General features: G+C 41.7%; 5 protein-coding genes across 7 annotated transcripts; all 5 read left to right on the top strand.

The window, feature by feature from the left end:
* Positions 1-266: 266 nt before the first annotated feature.
* On the top strand, positions 267-3,225 carry zpcx (zona pellucida protein C). Its single transcript, XM_084676522.1, has 9 exons — positions 267-784; positions 872-984; positions 1,053-1,138; positions 1,215-1,386; positions 1,461-1,569; positions 1,651-1,736; positions 1,816-1,901; positions 1,988-3,032; positions 3,127-3,225. The coding sequence occupies exons 1-9, from the start codon at positions 359-361 to the stop codon at positions 3,146-3,148; spliced, it is 2,145 nt and encodes a 714-aa protein (XP_084532648.1). The 5' UTR covers positions 267-358; the 3' UTR covers positions 3,149-3,225.
* A 540-nt stretch (positions 3,226-3,765) lies between these two features.
* Positions 3,766-12,063, top strand: pabpc4 (poly(A) binding protein, cytoplasmic 4 (inducible form)). 2 transcript variants are annotated; one of them, XM_084676525.1, is made up of 15 exons: positions 3,766-4,393; positions 6,958-7,151; positions 7,289-7,404; positions 8,622-8,761; positions 8,859-8,953; positions 9,054-9,191; positions 9,352-9,447; positions 9,577-9,846; positions 9,930-10,020; positions 10,295-10,390; positions 10,609-10,736; positions 10,966-11,056; positions 11,214-11,344; positions 11,468-11,572; positions 11,663-12,063. In XM_084676525.1, exons 1-14 carry the CDS (start codon positions 4,198-4,200, stop codon positions 11,567-11,569), a joined length of 1,884 nt encoding a protein of 627 aa, XP_084532651.1. In that variant the 5' UTR covers positions 3,766-4,197; the 3' UTR covers positions 11,570-11,572; positions 11,663-12,063. The 2 variants fall into 2 exon arrangements, with proteins under 2 accessions (XP_084532651.1, XP_084532660.1); XM_084676534.1 differs by having other exon boundaries at positions 3,772-4,393; positions 11,468-11,527.
* A 382-nt stretch (positions 12,064-12,445) lies between these two features.
* ppie (peptidylprolyl isomerase E (cyclophilin E)) lies at positions 12,446-15,293 on the top strand. Its single transcript, XM_084676543.1, has 9 exons — positions 12,446-12,547; positions 12,880-12,978; positions 13,510-13,553; positions 13,696-13,722; positions 13,840-13,921; positions 14,028-14,131; positions 14,293-14,602; positions 14,750-14,892; positions 15,032-15,293. Exons 1-9 carry the CDS (start codon positions 12,517-12,519, stop codon positions 15,098-15,100), a joined length of 909 nt encoding a protein of 302 aa, XP_084532669.1. The 5' UTR covers positions 12,446-12,516; the 3' UTR covers positions 15,101-15,293.
* Positions 15,294-16,056: 763 nt separating this feature from the next.
* Positions 16,057-18,486, top strand: gjb10 (gap junction protein beta 10). 2 transcript variants are annotated; one of them, XM_084676565.1, is made up of 2 exons: positions 16,057-16,124; positions 16,688-18,486. In XM_084676565.1, exon 2 carries the CDS (start codon positions 16,715-16,717, stop codon positions 17,510-17,512), a length of 798 nt encoding a protein of 265 aa, XP_084532691.1. In that variant the 5' UTR covers positions 16,057-16,124; positions 16,688-16,714; the 3' UTR covers positions 17,513-18,486. The 2 variants fall into 2 exon arrangements, with proteins under 2 accessions (XP_084532691.1, XP_084532682.1); XM_084676556.1 differs by having other exon boundaries at positions 16,087-16,157.
* Positions 18,487-20,645: 2,159 nt separating this feature from the next.
* On the top strand, positions 20,646-23,317 carry gjb3 (gap junction protein beta 3). Its single transcript, XM_084676521.1, has 2 exons — positions 20,646-20,769; positions 21,292-23,317. The coding sequence occupies exon 2, from the start codon at positions 21,371-21,373 to the stop codon at positions 22,220-22,222; it is 852 nt and encodes a 283-aa protein (XP_084532647.1). The 5' UTR covers positions 20,646-20,769; positions 21,292-21,370; the 3' UTR covers positions 22,223-23,317.
* The last annotated feature ends 399 nt before the right edge of the window (positions 23,318-23,716 follow it).

Below are 23,716 nucleotides of genomic sequence, written 5' to 3'. Positions count from 1 at the left end.
TCTAAAAGTCTGCAAATTGAAAAAATATTGAAATAAATTAAATACAGCTTTATCAAAAGACGCGCTTGACGCACTATGAGATTGGGCTAGGCCTACATCAGTTTTAGATATTAATCTTATATGCTGACACTACGTTTATTATAAATATAAAAGCCTAGGCTTCATTTTCTAGCATAGTTTTATTATTTTTATTTTTTTTAAAGTTTTTTTTAAAAATATATAATTAGCGTCAATTGCAACCACCTGCGCATTAGGGGTCTCTGAGGTATTGACTTGGTGGGTTTCTTTTACGGACCAGTTGTTAAGTCGGAGTCTAAATCATTCCAGACAGCTGAATAATTATTGATTTTCTTCCAAGATGAGGATTTGGGTTGTGTTTCTCACATTATTCGTTTCAGTGACTTATCTGCCATTTGAATCAACATTGGAGCAGAAATATGGCAAACGGTCTGTGGGACTCTCGAATAGCTTATGGAGTTATCCGACGTTCACTTCGTCAGATGTGAATGGAAACACCATTCTATATGACCCCGTCGTCAGTTCTTGGCCCTTTGGAGTACCAAATGTCAACATGATTGCTGAACTGGGACTTCTTATGAATTTACCCCACATTCAGGTGATGTGTGATAAAACTCACGTGTCAGTGCATGTTGATATGCAATTAAATGGAGTTGAACTGAGCAGAGAGGAGTTGGTGTTTGGTGAAGGCTGCCTTAGCAATGGACATTTCGAAAACCAGCTTGTCTTTACATACCATCACTCTCAGTGTGGGACTAATTATTTGGTGAGTTCACTAAATCAGATGTTTACTTTATCTAATAAGTTTAGATGCCAAGTGTCACATTTAAGTTTAATTTTATTCCACACACAGGGACGCAATGGAAGGAAGGTGTTTTCCAATCAACTTCACTTCAACCCCAAAACAAGTATTGACACCTGGTGGCTGCCTCCGTTCAGCATGCCCATCTCCTGCACACCGAAGAGGTTTGAACTGGTCTAAGAACTAACATCAATAACTGGTGTAGACCTCACATTAATAGCTCATCTTTTAGGTCAAAGCTCAGATCTGCTACACACATTCCGACAAACCCTTCCCTTCTGGAGAAGAATTGGGGCTTTTCTTTGAAAGCTATGCATCGTAAGTGATCTGGAGATGCGGTTTGGTTCTGGCAATATTTTTCACACAACTAGTCACCGGTTGAATGTTCCTGCAGCATCCTGGATCCATCCAGCAGAATCAAACCTTTACTATAGAGGCCAGATTGTGCAACTGCAGGCAGCAGCCACAGTAGACCCTCATCAAAGCCTCTTCATCCAGTCCTGCTTCGTCTCAGTGTTTGCTGACCCAGATGCTCGTCCAAGACTTGGGGTCATAGTAAACAAGGGGTAAGCTTCACAAGCCATGAATTTGTCAGGGAGGAAAACTGCCTTGAATTGACATGGGTCATGGCTCTCTGCAGGTGCACAGCATCTGTGGGGTCAGAGCATGCTGTGGTGGCTCAGTTTGTGGCGTTCAGGCGACATGATGCTGTCAATTTAATTCTCAACACCTCAAACCTACAAACCGAGGTAGGATGGTACGAGCTGTGAATACTGTGTTCATGGTGAAATTACCATTTAGTGTTGGTGAAATGACCATGTCCTCTGCAGGTGTACCTACATTGTAGCGTAATCATCTCTGACAAGGGTGTGACCGCTGATTCAAAATGCTGCAACTACAATGACTTAAAATCCAGGTATTGGGGCATTGCTTTGATATTGTTCATATATGTTCTAGTGGTTCACTGCTTGATGTGTGCTAAATGTATCTGACAGATGGGTGGAGCTGAGTGGGGATTTTGATGTGTGCAGTTGTTGTGGCTCCAAGTGCAAAGGCTCTTCTAGTAGGAACATTCATATTGGTAAGTCAATTAAAATGTTAATGTATAACGTAATGCTGAATGTTTTGCAAGTTGTGCCATCTTGACCAATTTACTATTCACTTCAGCTGCCAAGGCAGTGGTCAGCTCTGGTCTGCTGATTATTGTGGACAGACCCATCCTTGAGCCTCAGTCTGTTGTCCATGAGCCTGACCCCTCCTGCAGTCCTATGGAAACCAGATTTGTGCAGTCTGATTCCAGTGACCCAGGTGCATCTGTTCAGATGACCTCTTCTGCCATACACGGAGCTCCAGCACCTACAGGTGTGGCAGTATCAGATGACTCCTTCTCAGGTAGTGCCCTGGTGGAAAACACAATCCCAGAGGTACCCTGGTCTGCTCCATCTAGAATGAATGATGTGGTGGTCATCAGCCAGGACCTTGGGGATACACTGACTATGTGGGTACCTGGACAGTTGCAGGTCAAAGCTGACCTTGGTCAAACAGCATATCCAGTGCCATCCATGCAGAGTGAAACACCAGCTGAATCAGCGCAGAGTTCCTTCATAAACTATGAAAAAGAGGAGGAAAATGTCATCCCATCCATGGAAAATGTCATCCCATCCATGGAAAATGTCATCCCATCCATGGAAAATGTCAACGATTTTTTACTGAGAGGTGCAGAGGGGGACAGTTTCATGAAGGGAATGGATCTTGTCAGTTATGGATGGACACAGCCACTGGATCTGACAGCATCTTTCACAGAGCCGCAAAGAAAGCAATCAAGTGGTAGATCTAAGGATCCTCGTAAGAGTGTGCACTCCTCCTACAGGATGACGGGACAGGGCTTTCAACCAAAGGCAAAGGACCCCATTCTGAATAAGCTGACCTTGATTGAGAACAGCCACAATATTGGAGACGATGGTCTAGTTCTGGTTAAAACTGAGAAAGTGGAGCCTGAGGTACATGGAAGAGCAGCAGATGACTCCCATTCAGTGGTGAGGTCAAAGCTGCAGCTGTCTCAAGTGGGAGATGGCTCCCAGACATTGAGCTATAAGGAAGAAGTAAGGCGCCCTGGACGAAGAGGGCTGACAACATTTAAAATGGAGGGCAAGGCTCAACAAAAGGGGCTGCAAGGAAAGGGTCTGGCTTTGTCCATTTTGGATATACTGAAGTAAGTAATTTAACACAACTCATGGAAATAAACCCTGGAGTTTTCACTTAGTAGGTCTGATGTATGTGCCTTTTGAAAATATTCTTTCCTTTAGGAAATTGGACAAGGCTGAATAGGAAATTGGACAAATCGGATATCTTCATGAAAATAAATTGTTCACAACAAACTGTAGATTTGTGTTTTTTGATACAAATATTTAAGACTTACCACAAGATGTGAATTTCTATATTTCTTATACCAAGCAGCAGGGGTGATTCTCGGATCAGACCTTTTAGGGGTGCTTAGCCCCCAATGAAAATGTGACATGAATACAGTGCCTTGGAAAAGTGCTAGACCCATTGCTAATAAATCCCGAATTTCACTGGATAAAAATTAATACATTTGTATTATTATGCAAAATACTGAATGAATGAAAAAACAAAGGATGTATCACCATGAACTACCAGCATCAAATTTATTTATATATATATATAGCATCCCTAAAAAGGGTCCAACATCGCCACTGCCAAGCAGTGACATTGGTTAATATCTAATAACCCCCCCACGTAGCCTAGTCACACCCAGATGTCGCTGTAGGGAGCTTGGCTGAGTTCTTGTGACAGTGCTGCGGGCGCTCTCCCTTTTACACGGCACGCAGTTTTTTTTTTTTTTTTTCTATCCCAAAGTTTGACCCTAGCTACTATTTCCTCTGCACCGCACTCCCTATAAAGTGCCCATGCTTTTCTCACGCAGTCTCTTTCCCCGGCCACAAAACAACCGTGAGTGTCTAACTCACTGTTCTCTAAAACTTAAAAAAGAAAAAATATATAAAAAAATACAAAATACATAAAATCTTAATAAAAACAGTACCGTAATATTAAAAATAATAATAAAAAAATACATCTCTTTTATAATATTTGAAAAAAGACTGACAGGCCTCGGGCTTAACCCGAAGTTGGCGGCTGTACTTTTTGAAGAAGACTATTTTTATTTGGAAGACATCGACAACTTGTTTTCTAACTTGTCTTATCAGCGAGTCGTGGAAACCTTTATAGATAGGAACCCAAGTGGATCTGCCAAAGAGCGTTTCATCATTAAGCACAAAGCTCCGGAGAACAATTCCAAATAGTTTCAGTTGCAATTCTGTGGGGAGAAAAGCATTCATTCATATTGTGATCACCGAGAAATGAGCACAGCGACTGAGGGGAGTTATCCAATGGCTTCTCTCTATGTTGGCGATCTGCACCCCGATATCACGGAGGCTATGCTGTATGAGAAATTCAGCCCAGCCGGACCAGTCCTGTCTATCCGAGTATGTCGTGATATGATCACCCGGCGCTCTCTTGGATATGCCTATGTCAATTTCTCTCAGCCCGCGGACGGTAAGTAATACTAATCTCATTTTCGATCAAGCTTTTTGTTTGCCCTGTGGATAAAGTGCTTTACATGTGACAGTGCATGTGTATGCACGTGAGGGTGCTTTGAATCAGAAAATTGTTACTGGCCTCTATATTTAGGAATATGCACCCTTACCTAGGCTGTATCTCAGTCAAACCTCATGTTTTAATGACAGATAAGCACACCTACTTCATTGTTTTTCATTGACAGTCAGAGGCTCATACCCTGACAACTGTAAAAAATTACATTGTTACATATAAATATGTCATATTTAATGACAAAGTATTGCAAAGTACAGATTCAGAAAAGTCTGTTTAATGAAATTCCTTATGTTTTGGTGTTTTGTATTCAGCCGTCATCATTTAGTATTTAGCAGAACATGAAACAGCGACCGTGACCATCTGACTAGGCAGCACTGCAGGAGTCACTGACTCTGGGTTATGCATCATGGAAGTGCTGAAGCTGGTCCCTGACTGCTAGGGAGCAGCTTCAGCACTTCCATGATGCATAACCCAAAGTGACCCAAATTATGCTCCTATTTAAAGAGCCACCATGGGACAGTTCTGTATTGAAGTTAATTCCCATGGCTGGGGGGGTGGCAGATGAAAACGTTTCCCTGCTCAATGTTGTGCCATCTCAGTGGATCCACTGGAGTTTCAACTCAGTGACTTCATTTTCTATCTGGCCTTGTGTCATTCACGAGTATGCTCTGTCGCACTAGAACACGATTACTTTTGGGACTATGACCGTATGTGATTGAGCAATTGAGGTTTGTGTAAGCCTATTTTGAGCCTTCCACCCCTGACCCATAGTAAGTGTGTAGTGTGGGTCATTTTGGCTGTTGTCAACATTGGACACCTGTCAAAACCTGTCTATGACCCTGTTACATTGCAGCACACGGGACCTAAAGTAGCCACAAAGCTGTAAAACATTTTACAGGGTTATCTGCTGCTGAAAAGTGTTAAATATCACCAACTTCTACTGGTATGAGAAAAGACAGGCTGAAGAGCTGCAGCAAGCAAGGGGATGTTTTGTTTGGCTGAGGGTTGGTGGTTTTAGTGGTAGAAAGTAGAGCCCCCCCACACACACAGCACCATCAACCAAGTTTTCCTGGTTTTGTCACATGGTCTCTTAGCGAATGGTATTTGCCATTGGCATTAGTATTTTATTTTTTACCAAAGAAGGATTTGTTTGATGGGAAGCCTCCTTCAGCAATTAACTAGCTGCTCACTTATTCTTGGTTACACCATATCACAGCTGCCTTTTATAAACAGTCCCTAGACCTGGAGTTGCTCATCTGAGCATTCTTTTAAAGTCTCCTCCCTATCAATGGTAGAGAATGCTTAACTCACACTCCAGAACATGGCTGTCAGGACCCCACTCTAAATATAGACTCACTCAAAGGCAGCCCAAAGTGTGCCTGCCAGTAATATCTTCTTTGTCTTCTAAAATAAATGTTTGACATAAATGAGGTATATTTTAAATGACTGACATGTCAAGGTTGCCATGGGCAATGTACTGTAGTATTTGTATTCAACATGAATTAATTAGGTACTTTCCTTGAAGCCACACAAATATAGTAATGCTTGAGTTTTTGAAATTCAAACTCCCCTGGGGAACCTTCTAGGATTAACCCCCCACACACACACACACACACACAGGCTGTTATCATCACACACCTTCTCTGAGCAGGGAATGGTTTGTGAAGTACAATTGCAGGGTAAACTGCTGATGCCAGCAGACGCAAGGTTTTGTTTACCAGACATTTTTTGCTCTAAAGCCTGGGGTGTGTGTTGCTGTGGAGGGAAGGGAACAAAGGGAAACTCTCTGGTTGGCATATGTGCCCAGATGGACATGAGAGCCCACATGAGACAAACGAATAGAGTGAGTGAATGAGGGGAAATAAGCCCATGATGGGGACGATTCATTGCTTTGAAATAGCTAGTTGTACTATTTAGCATTTCAAGGAATTGACAGTTGAAAGAAAGACTGGAAAAGTCAGTACCCAGTATCGTGAGACAGTCTCCATCATGTCGTAAGAAAGCCATAACATTAACCTGGGTCAAGGTCCAGCATGTGGCCCCACAATGTACTGCTGTTCCCATCTGTCTGTGTGTGAGTGGAAGCACCATGTGCTGGCCATCTTACCAGCTGCAGCTGTCCTTACTGCACTCACAGGCACAGCTGCACGCCTGACACAAATAATTGTTTGGTGTGGTCTAACCCCTCCTTAGTGGCACGGAGGAACAATTAGGTCTACACCTTATGTTGTATTAACACTGTAGTAGTGATACCACACTTTTGACAATGTACTGTGGTAAATGAGACAAGCAGTAAGAGTGATAGTGGAATGGAAGTGACTAGAAAGAGTCTGGTTGTATAATGTAAATGGAGCTTTGTGGTGTGTCCTGTAACAAATCACCAAGCAGCATTAGAGGCTCAGCTTGATGACGTATGCTTTTTGCTCCTAGTTGTGAGAAAAACATCCATGTGGCTCCCCTTTTACCTCTAACCCCTGCTACCCCCCCCCCCCCCCCTTCCTCTACAGCGGAGAGAGCCCTAGACACCATGAACTTTGACGTGGTGAAAGGGAAGCCAATCAGAATAATGTGGTCTCAACGAGACCCCTCCCTCAGGAAGTCTGGAGTGGGCAACGTGTTCATCAAGAACTTGGACAAAACCATTGACAACAAAGCACTTTACGACACCTTCTCTGCTTTTGGCAACATCCTTTCTTGCAAGGTAGCTGATTGAGGTTACACTGTACATAAGATGCACAGCTAATTGAAATCTTCTCATCCTAAATGTAGTCCTCTCAGATGTAGTCCTCTGTTATGTCAATGAAACTTGTATTCTACTGTATGACCTCCTATAACTAGGTGGTGTGTGATGAAAACGGATCCAAGGGCTATGCCTTTGTGCACTTTGAGACTCAGGACGCCGCCGACCGGGCCATCGAGAAGATGAACGGCATGCTTCTGAACGACCGCAAGGTGTGAGTGTCTATTCAATGAGGAGAAGAGAGAGATTAGAGGAGAGGTTGGACTTTGGTTTCTTGATCCGATTATAGGTTAGTTAGAATGGTTTGTTGATACAAATCTCTGAAGAATCTTTCCAGTCTCCAGATTTGTCTGGATGTGTTTCATGTGTTCTGTCGTGTTGAAAGGTTTAAGAGAAGGGTGAAAGGAAACGCTACTAATTATAATGTAGTTGAATGAGAATGTTTTGTGTGAGCTGAGAAACAGTCAAATTGTGTATGACTTCAGTTCACAGATGTGATGCATCTGTTCCTCACTGTCCCCTATGCACTGTTTGTCCTACAATTGCATTGTGTGTGAATTATACTAATACTAACAGTGAGATCCAAGAAATCCCTTGGATGATTAACTTCAAAACCCCCCCAACAACCCCCTCCCCAAACACACAAAAACATACACGTACACACATACACACATTAACTCTCTCTGGAAAAGAACTGATTCAACGTCCCTACTCCCCGTCCAAACTCAGTGTCGGTCCTGTCTGTCTATCCTTCCGCCTGCCTGTTTGTGCGTGTGTGTGTGTGTGTGTAACCACGCTTGTGTGTTTTAGTGATTCGGCGAATGCAGGAATGCAATGCTGGAACACGGATTGGGAGAGGTCTGCCTAAGGTATATAAACATAATTTGGTCCTCCTCCACTTTACTCTGTGGACCTCTGTCCTTCAACCTCTTCAAGTATTGGACCAGGAAATGTTTGTCCCGGTGCCGTGTTCTTGGATGTATAACATGATGAGGATACTTACATTCCTGGTTTGGATGTTATATTTAGTGTCTATATGTTTATTGTTTTCTTGAAGGATTTTCAATGTTTTTTTTGTTTTTGTTTTCGGTTTTGAGATGGGCTTGATTGAAAGTTTTGTGGTCCTTTTGAACAGTTGGAATGTCTATTTTTGAGTTGAAATGTATGAATACAATGGGATCAGGATTTTAACCCACATACAGTTTTACAGTATATATTTAAGGCATTGACACTCTACCAAAATGCAGTCTTCTTAACCTCCTGTTTGAATTGTCTTGCTTGTCACAGATGTGAGAGCCTAACCAGAATCTGAAAACATGTTGCTAAGATTTTGAAAAAATACACAGACATTAAGATGGATCTGGATCCCACTTCATTCCTGCCATGGACTGTTTTACAAAAGTTATGTTGCTTCTTGGCCTCTGTTTTTAGGTTCGTAGGACGCTTCAAGTCTCGGAAGGAAAGAGAGGCTGAGCTTGGTGCCAAGGCCAAGGAGTTCACCAACGTCTATATTAAAAACTTTGGGGACGATATGAATGATGACCGGCTGAAGGAAATGTTTGACAAATACGGTAAACTAAGGCAGAACACCGTGAGATAAACATTAACTGTCACAATGACTACATGAAGATATGGACTTGACCTATTTGTGCATTTTGACCCTTCCAGGTAAAACACTCAGTGTAAAAGTAATGATGGACCACGGCGGCAAATCCAGAGGCTTTGGGTTTGTGAGCTATGAGAAACACGAGGACGCTAACCGGGTACTGCACGTATTGTGTTCTGAGTTGGTTGGTGCGTGGGTCTGTATGTGCCAGTATTTTTGATTCAGAATGCTGACTGTCCTGGCGTTCTCATCTGCAGGCTGTTGAGGAGATGAACGGCACCGAATTCAACGGCAAGATGGTGTTTGTGGGACGTGCTCAGAAGAAGATGGAGCGTCAGGCTGAGCTGAAAAGGAAGTTTGAGCAGCTAAAACAGGAGAGGATTAGCCGTTACCAGGTGAACCAGTGAAACTTTCTTTACAAAAAGACTGGTCGGATCTGGTCTCGTCAGCCACTAATTGCGGATGCCGTTGACTGTGTATAAGTACAGCAACAACAACAAACTAATAATTTGTGTCTGTTCTAACTGTGTTTTGATGTTTTGTTTCCTATCCCAGGGTGTTAACCTTTACATTAAGAACCTAGACGACACCATTGATGATGAGAAACTACGCAAGGAGTTCTCTCCATTTGGGTCCATTACAAGTGCCAAGGTAAAAAATATAAATTGATGGAAAGAACGGAATTTGACAATAGGAGGGATATTTCTGCTATTTTCATTACCTTTTGAGGTTTAAGTAGGTTCAGAGGACCATATGACTATCTGACGTGTCAATGTGCAGGTCATGCTGGAGGAGGGCCGTTCCAAGGGGTTCGGTTTTGTGTGTTTCTCCTCCCCTGAGGAGGCCACCAAGGCGGTGACTGAGATGAATGGGCGCATTGTGGGCTCCAAACCCCTCTATGTGGCCCTGGCCCAGCGCAAGGAGGAACGCAAAGCCCACCTGACCAACCAGTACATGCAGCGCATCGCTGGCATGAGAGCCATGCCAGCCAACGCCATCATCAACCAGTTCCAGCCTGCCAGCGGCTACTTCATGCCAGCAGTGCCACAGGTGCGTGTGTGTTGGGGGGTGGGGGGATGACTGTTTGTAGCACATTGCAGTAGTAAAACTAGTTGTCTCTTCGTGTCCTCCAGGCCCAGAACAGGACAACCTACTATGCACCCAATCAGCTGGCCCAGATGCGTCCCAACCCCCGCTGGCAGCAGCAGGGTGGCAGAGGCCAAGGTGTGTGTGTGTGGGGAGGATTACACAGCTTAACAAACTCAGCTTAACAGCCTTTCCTTCATAGTCACAAGCCAAAAGTCAAGGGCAAGAATTTGTTTTTTGTCAATGTTATTTGTAGGCTGCAAACAGACTGTGAAGTATTTTTATTCTTAGTCACTGCACTGAGAGTCTTTCTCTATATCTGCTTTGGCAGATGGGTCCTCTGTCCATCTATTCACTCAACAAACTCTGAACTCTCCTATATTTTGGCTGTGCTACCCCATCTCTCCTATAGGTGGCTTCCAGGGGTTGCCCAACTCACTGCGCCAACCCGGTCCACGAGCCAACCTGCGACACCTGGCTCCCAATGCTAGTGCCCAGGGCCCACGAGGTATGCCCCCAGATGCACAGAGAGTTTGGTAAAACTTTGGACAGATCACTGCTACAGCGTTATTGACCAACTTCATCCCTGTCTTACTGGACCAATGAGCACTGGTGAAATGGAATAACCATTTCTGGAGAAAAAAAAGCATGCATGCGATGATTTACCATATGCTGGTTGGACAAGGCCCGATATAGATATAATCTTTTCCTGCCAATCACCTCTAGGCGCTGGCCAGGCCATGGGACCTCGTCCCTCATCCCTCCCTACCCCACGTGCTATGCCGCCCTACAAGTATGCCACCAGCGTGCGCAACACCAACCCCCAAGTGGTGCAGCCAATTGCCCTTCAGCAGGTAGCTCACATACACAAACCCTCTGTCACAGAAACACAGCTAGTTTCCAGATATTACATTACAACAGTCTGAATCAAATCAAATGTATTTGTATAGCCCTTTTTACACGCAAGCATGTCACAGAGGGCTTCACATACGTCCATAGAACTGCCCCTCAACCAACCTAAACCCTCAAGGTTAGGTTGGTTGAGTCTTAGTCTTACCTTCTCGCTTTGTGTTCCTCTGTCAGACTCAGCCTGCCGTGCATGTGCAGGGCCAGGAGCCTCTCACATCATCCATGCTGGCCGCCGCTCCACCCCAGGAGCAGAAGCAGATGCTCGGTAGGTGCTGCGATAAGACTTGGTTGTGTTTTAGGATTGCTGACCCCCAGAGGAATACAAGCGGACTAGGATTCTTTGGCGACCTAGCCTGAGCCCACTTTGTCTCCCTCACTCTATCTCTGTGTCTCTCTATGTCTCTGTCTCTCTCTTCTTTCAGGGGAGCGTCTGTTCCCCCTGATCCAGGCCATGCACCCCAGCTTGGCAGGAAAGATTACTGGGATGCTCCTGGAGATTGATAACTCAGAGCTGCTTCACATGCTTGAGTCACACGAATCTCTGCGCTCCAAGGTACAACTATTTGGGACAGGCGTAGTTCAAGCACTACATGCGTCATTTTGTAAATGCATCGTTTCAAAGGAATGTCAACAATCAAATATCTCCCATCAAACATTTGTGTTTGTGTACGCTTAGGTGGAGGAGGCAGTTGCAGTACTTCAGGCCCATCAGGCAAAGAAGGACGCCACCCAGAAAGTAGGAGTCATCCCCGCAACTGCTGCTGCCACCACCTCTTGATGTGTAGGAGTCATCAGAACCATGCTTATGCTTCATGACCTTTGACCTAATATGGTTTGCAATGGCACTCATTTTGTTGTTTTTTCTTTTCAGGAAACATGCTGATAAGAGAAGGGGAGAGATTATCACACCTGTTTCAGTTTCCTGAGATATGTACTACATTACGCAAAACAAAAATATATATATAAAAAAGGAAAAACTAATTAAAAACCTACTTGAACCCTTTCAGAAATATAGCAGTATTCAATTATTTTCCTAGTCCTGTAATAGTTTAAAACAGAATACCAAAAGCAACAAAAAATTAAGATTCAAGGTCCTTCAATTTGTGACCCTTGATAGACCCTTTTTCTATCAAGAAAATGATATTTGCTCTTCTTCTTTGCTTAAAGATTTTGTGTTTGAAGATTTGATCTGGTCTATTTGATTTCTCCGTCCCATCATGCTATCATGGGTGGTGTGGTATTCTCAATAAAGGGATGAATATATCAAGTTTACCATTTTGTTGTCTCTTTTTCATTAACAATGATAAACAGCCATTACATATTTATTAGGTTTAACATTGCAGTTCTTGGTTTGTTTTCTAATCAATGTTGGCAGCATTAAGTAGGTATCTATAGGTCTACATTACAGAAAGCAAAGACGGATGGTAATTGGCAGCGTTTTTCTTTGTGGTCCTTTTCACCCTCATATATTTTACTCATTTATTTAGTATTTATACGGTGGCCAACATTTAAATTATGTCCAGATATATATACATTTACATGTACAAGAAGTTACTCTTTCACAGTCTGGATCAGGCTAAAAGTACCATTATCATATATCCCAAATTCAAGTCTACCTCAAATTGCGTTTTAACAGGGCAATAGGTGGCGCTCGAATGGGCGGGCCTTGGAAATAATTGCCCAATGAGGATTTGTTGAGGTTAGAGGTTAAAGTTTAAATCCAAGATGGCGTCGACAAAACGAGTGCTATATGTTGGTAAGCATTTCTGATACAAAACTGATCATTTTAGCTATTTTCTGTTTTATGCAATAATGTAGAGCGCCACTGTTATTATAAAAAGTTGTTATACTACTTATGAATTAATCTGTAATCGTATTGACCTGCTAGATTAGTTAAATTACGGCAATGTTACCAGCACCACTGTGCTATGCGGCAGGGTCTTTTCCTACATTGAATGAACACAAACCATATAGTCCTACATAATGGCCGTAAAAACACAGCCTCTGTGATTGGAGTTTAATTTCCATGATTATTATCTTATAAATATTGAAAATGGAAACTAATTATTGAAGTATGTTTTTCGACAGGTGGTTTGACTGAAGAGGTCGATGAAAAAGTTCTTCACGCGGCATTCATTCCGTTTGGGGATATCACCGACATCCAGATTCCGTTAGACTATGAAACAGGTGAGAATGTAGGCTGTGTAATATTGATTAGCCAGCAATACTTATTTTTTCTTCCGGGATTTTGCCTCGTCGGATATTTGTGTTTCTCTGGGTCTTTTACAAACTATTATTACGCCCTTACAAGTTTTGGAAAGTGTATCTCCCTTACGTTCTACCTTCTTGCGTGAGCTCTGGCTGTAGAGACTGTCATTGGTCGACTGCTTTCTCAGTCAGTGTTGCCAGATGCACGATAATCATCCTCCAAATACGATCCTTTTGACCCTTTGGTACAATACTTCGCCATTTCCAATCTGGCAACACTGAGAGCACCTTACCGCCTCCAGTTGCATTTACAACGGCACATGACATCTGCAGTCATGCCAAAACGTAAATGTGTCTTGATTTTCTTATTTTAATATGTTACATTAATTGCTTTAATACACCCCCTCCTCCCGCAACGAAGTGTCCTCTTTTTCACAAACTCATATCTGATCACCCTAAATCCACTTAGAGGGGGAGATTGTGTTAAAAAAATATACCTTTACTTTGCAGAGAAACACAGAGGGTTCGCCTTCCTTGAATTTGAATTGGCAGAAGTAAGTGTGATGACAATTTAAAGGAACTTAAATGTATTATTGAGCTGTCATAGTTTAGCTCGCCATCTGGTGGACCAAATATTCTAAACTCAAATCTTCAGTTGAATGAGTTCTAATGTTTCACTACCTCCATTGTATTTAGGATGCTGCTGCCGCCATTGACAACATGGTGAGTAAACCTACTAATTGATTTTACCACCTGACTTTAGATATAGTCCTGTCCAAGTGGAGTAGTTTAATTATAGTTAGGTTAACAATCTTTTGTTTCCTTCTGGGTAATTTCTAGAATGAGTCTGAGCTCTTTGGCAGAACCATCAGGGTGAACATAGCCAAACCCATGAGGATCAAGGAAGGCTCCTCTCGTCCAGGTAATTAACCACTTTGAGTTTAAATAGGCTGGAACGTTTCACCACCTGTGCTTTTGAACTCCAGTAGTCCTGATAATATTGACAAGTGTATGTAATTCCCCAACAGTATGGTCGGATGATGACTGGTTGAAGAAGTTTTCTGGGAAGACCACAGAAGACGCTGAGGTAGAAGAGTCTGCTGGGGAGTCTGTAAACAGCAAAACACAGGAGGTAAAAGAGTTCTCAATGGGCCTGTTTGATCCAGCGTATTTGCTTCATGAGGACTAATTAAGATGACGTTGTTACCTCTATTTGTAACCTTTTCTGTGCTCATGGAGTTACCTGAATTTCCTTCTGGATCAAGTAAGTGAATTGAGTTGAATTGTGTGCAGGGTGAACCCCCAGCTAAGAAGGGCAGAGTCAACCCCCAGGTCTACATGGACATCAAGATTGGCAACAAGCCAGCTGGGAGGCTGCGATTCCTTCTCCGAGCTGACATTGTTCCCATGACGGCGGAGAACTTCCGCTGTCTGTGCACTCATGAGAAAGGCTTTGGCTTCAAGGGCAGTTGCTTTCACCGCATCATCCCCCAGTTCATGTGCCAGGGAGGGGACTTCACCAACCACAATGGCACTGGGGGCAAGTCCATCTATGGGCGCAAGTTTGATGATGAGAACTTTGTCCTTAAACACACTGCTCCAGGTGAGAAGTCTACTGTTGATATGTCTTTAATTTAATATATTTTGTAATAGTTTGAAACCTGAATGCAAGTTTAGATTTTTGCTGCAGTAGTAGTTTGTTTGCAGTAGTATTTGTCATCATGTACTTATCCTCTTGATATGCATACAGCACAACTATCCATGGCTAACTCTGGACCAAACAGCAATGGCTCCCAGTTCTTCATCACCTGTGACAAGACAGACTGGTTGGACGGCAAGCATGTGGTTTTTGGGGAGTTGATGGAGGGCATGGATGTGGTCCGTGCCATGGAGGTAAGGGCATGGTAGGGGTGTGCATGTAGAGTGCGGAGGGTATGATGGCCATAGAATCGTTCTTATTCTGACAAGATTTGAATTATATTAGGATGGATTCAAATTCTAGTTTAAAGGCTAAACTGTCTTTTTTCCACAGGCCGAAGGGACAAAAGAAGGCAAGCCAAAGCAGAAAGTGATCATCTCGGACTGTGGGGAATATGTGTAAATGAAAATACGTGTGTGTGTGTGTGTGGGTGTGGTACATGTGGAAAGATGCGTTAGAATTTTCACATCAGATGGCTGAGTGATACAAGTGTTCAGATTAATACTATTACAGTAATACTTTATTGTCCAAGTTTTTCTACACAAACCCTATGTATTGTAAATACTGCAATAAACACTTTTATAATAAATAAAAACAGGACTTTCATTTTCTGCATTCCTTGTTGACGATTTAAACGAAAACCAAATAGATAAGTTACGTTACATATGTTTTAATTTACTACGGACGCCGATGTTTGAGGCTTATGTAATGTTGAGATTTAAGATAAAGGCAGGCCTGGTTGACTGGTCTTCACACCAGGGACAAATCTAGAGATTTTCATTTGGAGTGGCAGAAGGAAGTTGTTGGGTGGCCTCCTGGAGGCAAATCAAACCCAGAGTAGGGGAACTCCCTATGGTAACTCCCTATGGTAAATGATTAGGCTAGAATATTATAGTTTAAAATAACAGTAACAGTAACATCAATATTATTTATTGAAATGTTCTGTAATGTACAAATAATTTTTTCCATGGGAAGATTGGGGTTCATGTTGTTTAATTGTAACTTGTTTAACTACATGCTCTTATGGTTCTTCCCTTTGGGACTGTTTTTTCACAATGTATGCTTCATGTTTTGGATACCCGCAATGTTTGGGGCTATCTCGTTGTTATGATCAGTGACCTATGCACTTTTGTAAAGCTATCTCTTTGAAATCGCTTTGTATAAAAGCGTCTGCTAAATGCATAAAAAAAAAAAAAACTTGGGGTGGCAGTATATTTTATTGCCACCCCTGAGATCCGCCACTGCTTCACACCAAATTCGTCCATGCTCACACCTGTGAGGGTTGTTGAAAGAAAATATTGGGATGTCGAAACTCCACCCACCCACACATCCGCCATGACTTGAGAGATCTGTGAAGATCTTGAGCGTTGGGGGCGCAGTCAGTGAAACACTTCTCCGTGCGAGGGCTCCAAAAGACATCTGCCCCGTAAGAAAACCTTTCTTAATAAATAATTACTACGTAAGTAGCTTTTTGTTTTCTATGAAATTACTAGTTGGCTTTTTTTTCTTGTCCAAAAGAAAATTAAAATTAAGCCTTAACTATAGATTGAATTTCAATTTCCTTTCGGAGCGCCCTATTGACATTTGTATCGTGTCTTTCGCATAACATGCGAATCATTTCTTTAATTAAATCACTTGTCATCTATGCTCAAGTATCAACTAAAACGTTTTATCACATTTTAAGTGAGCGCCTCCCATCCCCATGTGACACATGCATACGACTTAGCTTTCTTAATTTTTTTACAATGATTGATGAATATTAGTTTAACTCTCACGCCTGTTTCTTGAGTTTGAGTTACCATAGTAGGTCATACATTTATGTATTTGAGCTGAGTATAAACGCGTGTACTGTTGCGTTTTGTCACAAAGGCAATCGTGTAATAGAAGGGACAGAGTCTAATATTCTCCTAAAATAATATGCATGTGTCTTTAGAATAAGATGCACTTGGATTAACTTCATTTCTCTTCCTCCATTTTTTCTTCCTCTAGAGAGGCAGACAGTGTGTAAGCCTCACCATGAACTGGACATTCCTCCAAGGGCTCCTCAGTGGAGTCAACAAGTACTCAACAGCTTTTGGCCGTGTGTGGCTGTCCATCGTCTTCCTCTTTAGGGTCATGGTCTTTGTTGTAGCAGCTGAAAAGGTGTGGGGCGATGAGCAGAAGGACTTCAAATGCAACACGGCGCAGCCTGGCTGCCATAACGTCTGCTATGATCACTTCTTCCCTGTGTCCCATATCCGTCTGTGGGCTCTGCAGCTCATCTTTGTCACCTGCCCCTCTTTACTGGTAGTTATGCATGTGGCCTACAGGGACGAACGTGAACGCAAAAATCGTGTCAAACATGGTGATAACTGCCGTAAACTCTACAAGAACACTGGCAAGAAACGTGGCGGGCTTTGGTGGACCTATGTCATGACACTGGTCTTCAAGGTTGCTGTGGATGCCACCTTTACGTACCTCCTGTACCGCATCTATGAGGGCTATGACTTTCCATTACTTCTCAAGTGTGAGCAGGAGCCTTGCCCCAACAAGGTGGACTGCTTCATTGCACGGCCCACAGAGAAGCGCATCTTCACAATCTTCATGGTGGTCACCAGTCTGGTCTGTATCTTGCTAACCTTCTTCGAGATCCTGTACCTGGTGGGCAAACGATGCCGTGAGTGTCTCACGTCCATCCGCAACTCCCGCCAGATGGCCATAGCCGCCACCTCGCTGGTCGGTGTCAAGAACGGAAATCTGGAACACAACTCAACTGTGCGATGGAAGGGCAAGGAGAGCCCGGCCCCTGCTTACAGCAGCATAGCCAGGCCCTGAGACTTTGTTGATACAGAGACTCCCCTGACTTCACAGAAGATGTTGAAAACAAATATAAATGACCAATCGAAAACCTGGAGGACATGCGAAATATTGCATGTATCTCTTCTGCAACATCTCGTAGGCTTCATAGACATTAAAGCCTGTCTTGTCAATGCCTGAATACCAGTGGAACTTAAGTCTCCTGGTCCTGGATTAATTGTTTACTCATTAATGCTGTACAACTGACTCAGATACATTGACTAAAAATGTATTTACTGTTATGTGGTCTATTTTTCTGCATTCATGTGTTTGGACATGTTGCGAATAATAGTTGTATCTTCATTATGTATTTCTGTATTCATATACGTAGAAGCACATGGTTGACAATCATGGCATTCATTTTGGGAGTTACCGACATTTGTTTGTAGGAGTTACAGTTGTTAACAGAGAGGAGTTTACAGAATTGTTTAATTTCAATCAAATCAAATATCCAAATAAGATTGGTCACTAGTCAGAAGTCATTTATTCATTATTTGAAGTGACAAGTTATGCAAGTGGTAGAAGCTGGGCAAAGCAAGAGTTTTCACTATTTGTTCACTACCATACCCTTCAATTGCTGCATTTTCATTCAACTTGTTACATGGTTTATTGTTACAATGGCAAGTTCTGAACTTATCCTGCATTTTAAGAAGGCTGTTTTATTTTATGGATTAATAAATTATATTAATCAAAAGGTTATGCACAATTATGACTTTTAATTATTGTATGTTAACTGTCATAACTTTTATGGTTTTATGATCTAAGACTTGAATTCTTCTTTAAGGAGTGGACTCAGTGGATTTGTAAGCACAGAAACTGTATATATATTTGATCGTGTACATACCATGCACACAATGTAAACGGAAACTCTAAACATAGGACCTATTTTACAGTTGCATATTGTTTCTTTTATAGTTACTTAAATATCGATGTCAATAAAACATTTCAGAAAACTGTGGAACTAATTGAACACAAATGCACAGTATGGACAGTAGAGCAAGAGATCACCAGATGCAAGACATAATAATAGTATAATAATGATTTACCTCAATCTCACAATATTAAATACAGTCCCATACAGTTATTGTACTGGCCCTATAACATAATACCAACAGTATTCCTATATACATACAAGGGGTAGCTGTCGGACACGTTTGGACCAATGAATGGAACCTTCCATTGTCATGAAGACAGGTGCAGTCGTTAAGACAGGTGGGGTTCTGTCTCCCCAGTTCGTTAGTCAGAGCTGGTAGACTCACCCTCTGGAAGAATTTGCCCTATCACTCCCAAGAGCCTGTAATGCGTGAAAGACTCCCGTTTGCATAAGAGGAGATAAGGGTGTGAACGTGTTTTAAGGTGGAAAACAAAGATTCACTTTTGCAATTTCGTGTAGTGTTTTAATCACCTTTTATAGAGGGTATTCTGTAATAAACTATACATTTGGTAACAGGGTGTTTATAATTGTACATTGTACAATTCCTGTTTCTTTTTAAAGAAGTTCAAGGACAGGAACAATGAAGCTTTAGGGTACAACTTTGAGTTATCTCCCAGTTCATGCCAGTACATGTCAATATCCTCAAAGCCTAAGTTGAATTCATTGAGTGTGTTTAAACAAATGCAACAACATAATATATTTTCCCCTGTTGTGTTCTGTCTTCAAGTGGAGACAAGTTCTTCACAGCGGTTGAGTCATATGGTGCATTCCTTCAGTTACGCCCAAACAATCTGCCTGGACCAGTTATTTATCTGGAGCCAAAAGGAACTTTCCTTCTACTCAACAGCAGCAAGTGTTGCTAAGGCAAATGTTGACAAGTTTCAGAAGTGCCTCATCATTATGAAGTAGAAGATTCGTTGAGAGTGATATTTGGACAGAAATATCTAAATACACCTACACCAAATGACCATTTATTCTACAAAGCTAAAAAGTAGTAGTCATGGAATTGGTAGAGATATGTTTTGTGATTAGTTTTGTCTTCACATTGATGGTTCCTAAATGAATTATTGTTAATTAGTTGTGTAGATTATTCAGACACTGCATGTGAAAACAGAATGTAATCAAGCAAGGTAAAGGTAATTATGCCATTTGGCCTTGAACTTGTTTTGTAAAACATGTCAAGAGTTTGAGCCAACGTAAACGTAAAAGCCAACGTTCCAACGTAAATGTTCATTATTCAAAACCATTTTTTATTTTAAAAAATCAGCAAAGTTCTTAATGTTTACGAATGGCATATAAATAATTGTATAGCAAGTATCTGCATGCAAGGATACTGCACATTGTACCGGTTGGCTTAACTGACAAAACAAAATAAAAACAAAGCTGTATTTTCAGAGACAGGGTACACTATCATGTTACTGTACCCGTTCCTGAACCAACCTTTGTGTTTTTCTACTACCAGCTTTACTCATTTTACACAATCACAAAAGCAATGTAAGGGATATTAATTCTTTAGAGGCTTTGAATCCCACCCATCATAGATTGTCCCTCTTTGACTACAGCCATTCCACCTCTGCGACCCACAATAAGAAGTTGCCTAGCACCATTGACCTCTTTCTACCAATAAGGAGTGAGCATCAGCAAGTAAATGGGGGCAAGTAAAATTGTTCACTTCTGGGTGTGGCACTCTCTTGCGTTACTGGAGACATTCTGGAACACGTTAGAACAGGATGAAGAACCAACATAATCTAAAATTGTATTTACCGACCATAAACTAAGTCTGTTTCAGTTTGAGATAATAATAAAGGACTGACAAAGTGGAGATATTATGTAAATTAATATTAATTTGTGTAGAATGTAAGAATCAAATATGGACTAAACAACAGAATACACAAACATTAACTGTATATTTTCTAGGAATAAATGTGCATGAAGACCTTTTGTTTTGCAGTAAAATGGAAGCTTTAATTAGGCTAGTTAACTAACCTCAATGTTCTATTATTCAATAGGAAATAGATTAGATTATGCTTTCCAGGAAAAACATGATACATCGCCAAATCTCAACATGTTTTTACTCATCTAGGTCTCAATACGTTGTAGCAGTCTTTTTTTCTTCTTTTCTTTTACCACACCCACAAACGATTTCCAAGACTTATTTCTCAAGACCAGCCCAGAAGAGTTACCTGAGCGATGAACTAATAGACGGTCTAAAGACTGTCCGGAAAACGTATGACAAAATTGTAAACGACACCTTACATTATTTCACTAAAAGCGGTTTTAACTATGGATCGAGACATATTTGGTAAGTGAAACGTTATTAACTTAGTAACTTTTTTCATCAATCATGGGAGTTAAAGTGCGCATGGAGAATGAAGAGTTATGAAGAAGTTTACGTCATATTTCTTTTTAGTTTGACCACTTTTGATGTTCTACCTACATAAAAAAAGATTGTTAAAATCATTTGTAGACAGTGTTTTTCAACCGTCATCCCACCCATCCTTACTACTGAACCGAAGAGGCATTTTATTCACTCACATCTGTTGTTTATAAACCGTTGGAAACATTGTTAGTTTAAAGTAGCCTACATTGTGAAATAGAAATAGTAGCCTACTCAATTCAGAATACTCGAACATGCATTTTACGTTTGTGATACCGTAATAGTTCGAGTCATGATAATTTTACAGACATGCTGTCTTGACAAGGATAGACTAATATTCAAGTTTCCATCATAAAGTGATTAATAACTGTGTCTTAGGGTATACAACTGGTGTAAATTTCAACAGTACATTTGTGATCCCTCACTCTTTCTCTCATGTTCTTCTAGGTTGCTAACAGTTATCCACAGCTCTTGAACAAGAGAAAACTACTTCTAAAAAAGAGACACTTTCTGTCAAGCCCAGATCATGGACTGGAAGACCTTCCAAGCCCTCCTCAGTGGGGTTAACAAGTACTCCACCGCCTTTGGTCGGATATGGCTGTCTGTGGTGTTTGTGTTCAGGGTGATGGTATACGTAGTAGCAGCGGAGCGTGTGTGGGGTGATGAGCAGAAAGACTTTGACTGCAACACTAAGCAGCCGGGCTGTGCCAATGTCTGCTATGACTATTTCTTCCCCATCTCCCACATCCGCCTGTGGGCCCTACAGCTCATCTTCGTGTCCTGTCCCTCCTTCATGGTAGTCATGCATGTGGCCTACCGTGACGAACGGGAACGGAAGTACCGTGCCAAGTTTGGCGAGGACGCCAAGATCTACAAAAATATTGCCAAGAAACATGGCGGCCTGTGGTGGACCTACCTGCTCAGCCTCTTCGTCAAGACGGGCATTGAGGTGGGGTTCCTTTACGTCCTGCATCACATTTACGACAGCTTCTACCTTCCCAGGTTGGTAAAGTGTGAGGTGTGGCCCTGCCCCAACCAGGTGGACTGCTATATTGGACACCCCACAGAGAAGAAGGTCTTCACCTACTTTATGGTGGGGGCCTCAGCCCTCTGCATCGTCCTCAACATCTGCGAGGTCATCTACCTGATCTCTAAGCGTGTTGCCAACTACGCACAGAAGATGAAGAGGCGTAAGCGCACAATGGCCGTTCACAACCATGATTACAGTGATCCTTCCTGTAAAAACTGCAGTCTTCACTCGTCCAGGGAGAACCATAAGCTTCCGCTCAAGGACAGCATCAGGTCTGCCTATAAACCTGCATATAAACTCACTGAGGACATGCGTGCCTCAGCTCCTAATCTATCCTCTGCTCTGTAAAAAGGACGTTTGCAAGGCCAGCACTGCCACAGAACCAGGCTACATCCTGGTTGTGCCCATCTTTCAAAGAGACATTAAATGAAAAACAGTTTTAGCTGCAAGTTTTCCCTACAAAAAAGTATTTATAACTAATGTTCTTGAAATATCTATAGACCCAAGCCATATACTAAGACTGGCTAAGACTTAACAAAATCAAGTCTACTTTCGACTGCCATGGGGATGGAGAAAGAAACAATCCTGGTAATAAATTATAAAAAATAAAATTGACATGACAATTTGAGCATATACATTTCCTAATTTTTTTATCGTTCCATTGGGGCTGTCCAGGTTAAGATGTTGGAGGTGAGACGTGGGTGGAAAGACGCTGACACTGAATGCTAAGAGTTTTAAGACACACCTGGTTTTGGTATGCACACACAATGCCAATGCTTCCATGATGTACAGGGGGAAATGAAACAAGAAATACCTAGAACGTTTCTGCGTTTCAGTGACTTCCTTAACACCAACCAGTAGCAACCCCAGCTTGCTTGAGAATATGACTTAACCATTTCAAGGTTTACAGACTGTTGTCTTAGATCATTACAACAGAATGATAACATAATTTCAACTAAAACAGTGGAGACAGTGAAGTGTATCGGTGATTTACAGTCTCTTGGCATTGGTTGGACTTGGTTGTCAGCACAGTCAATTGGCATACTATATTCCTGGCTAGTTTTAACGTTTAAAAAACTTTTCCAATAATTAACAGTGCTTTTCTGTCGTACCTAATGTTTCTTCTCCCTCGTTTGTTTTGCACAGCTGCACTATGTACATAAATTGTCTGTGTTTTGACATGCTTGTACACAAGCTACACTCTCCCAAATCCAATGTTGATCCGAATAAGATAAAGGAATGCTGTTGTTTTTATAAAAGAAGTCTGAATGCAAGTTGACACTGGTCTTGGAAAGATGTTTCAAGCTACATTAGAGACAATAGGAACAAAGGACAACCAGTTATGCGGTTCTGAACTACTTTGCTTGGTCAGCAGCTAAATGATCAAACCTGGGAATTTTTATGTTTTACATTGTTGTAATAAATCGTACTCTTGTATAATTACTTGTGTCATCCATGTACATTAGTATGTATATCTGTTTACCAGTGTTTTTTTTCCTCATGATACATAGGCCTATACCTTAGATATCGATCGGACTCTGTAGGTGACTAGGTATGTGGCTCTCAAACCTAGATTGCGCCTAGCTGGTCAAAGCAAATCTTCTAGAATCAGGCCATTTAATAAACCAATCCCGTAAAATCCAGGACAAAAGTCAACAACTTGGGTCAAATGTGTCTGCCACATTTTACTACACAATTTACTAACATAAGCCTTGTGTGCTGTCTCCTTATAGTATTATTTGGTAGTATTTTGTATGCCTTCTCAGCGTGTAGGGTTCATAGCCAATGTCTATGGTTACCAAGTTACTTTTCCCTAGTAATGAATTCCCAAGTCTTAACTAT

The sequence above is a fragment of the Hypomesus nipponensis genome, chromosome 3 (genome assembly GCF_054491055.1).
Source record: "Hypomesus nipponensis isolate SF chromosome 3, ASM5449105v1, whole genome shotgun sequence".
Taxonomy (NCBI): domain Eukaryota; kingdom Metazoa; phylum Chordata; class Actinopteri; order Osmeriformes; family Osmeridae; genus Hypomesus; species Hypomesus nipponensis.
The sequence above is the reverse complement of the archived record's forward strand: the minus strand, read 5'-3'. Positions and strand labels throughout refer to the sequence as shown.

What these genes read in the sequence shown, in the direction of transcription:
- ppie (XM_084676543.1), top strand. Translation starts at nt 12,517, where the DNA reads ATGGCGTCGACAAAACGAGTGCTATATGTTG. An exon ending in CTGCCGCCATTGACAACATG is followed by an intron (nt 13,723 to 13,839) that starts GTGAGTAAACCT and finishes GGTAATTTCTAG; the next exon opens with AATGAGTCTGAGCTCTTTGG. An exon ending in GGAAGGCTCCTCTCGTCCAG is followed by an intron (nt 13,922 to 14,027) that starts GTAATTAACCAC and finishes ATTCCCCAACAG; the next exon opens with TATGGTCGGATGATGACTGG.
- pabpc4 (XM_084676525.1), top strand. Translation starts at nt 4,198, where the DNA reads ATGAGCACAGCGACTGAGGGGAGTTATCCAATGGCTTCTCTCTATGTT. An exon ending in TTTCTCTCAGCCCGCGGACG is followed by an intron (nt 4,394 to 6,957) that starts GTAAGTAATACT and finishes CTTCCTCTACAG; the next exon opens with CGGAGAGAGCCCTAGACACC. An exon ending in AGAGGATTAGCCGTTACCAG is followed by an intron (nt 9,192 to 9,351) that starts GTGAACCAGTGA and finishes TTCCTATCCCAG; the next exon opens with GGTGTTAACCTTTACATTAA.
- gjb3 (XM_084676521.1), top strand. Translation starts at nt 21,371, where the DNA reads ATGGACTGGAAGACCTTCCAAGCCCTCCTCAGTGGGGTTAACAAGTAC.
- gjb10 (XM_084676565.1), top strand. Translation starts at nt 16,715, where the DNA reads ATGAACTGGACATTCCTCCAAGGGCTCCTCAGTGGAGTCAACAAGTAC.
- zpcx (XM_084676522.1), top strand. Translation starts at nt 359, where the DNA reads ATGAGGATTTGGGTTGTGTTTCTCACATTATTCGTTTCAGTGACTTAT. An exon ending in TAGTAGGAACATTCATATTG is followed by an intron (nt 1,902 to 1,987) that starts GTAAGTCAATTA and finishes TATTCACTTCAG; the next exon opens with CTGCCAAGGCAGTGGTCAGC. An exon ending in TCCATTTTGGATATACTGAA is followed by an intron (nt 3,033 to 3,126) that starts GTAAGTAATTTA and finishes TCTTTCCTTTAG; the next exon opens with GAAATTGGACAAGGCTGAAT.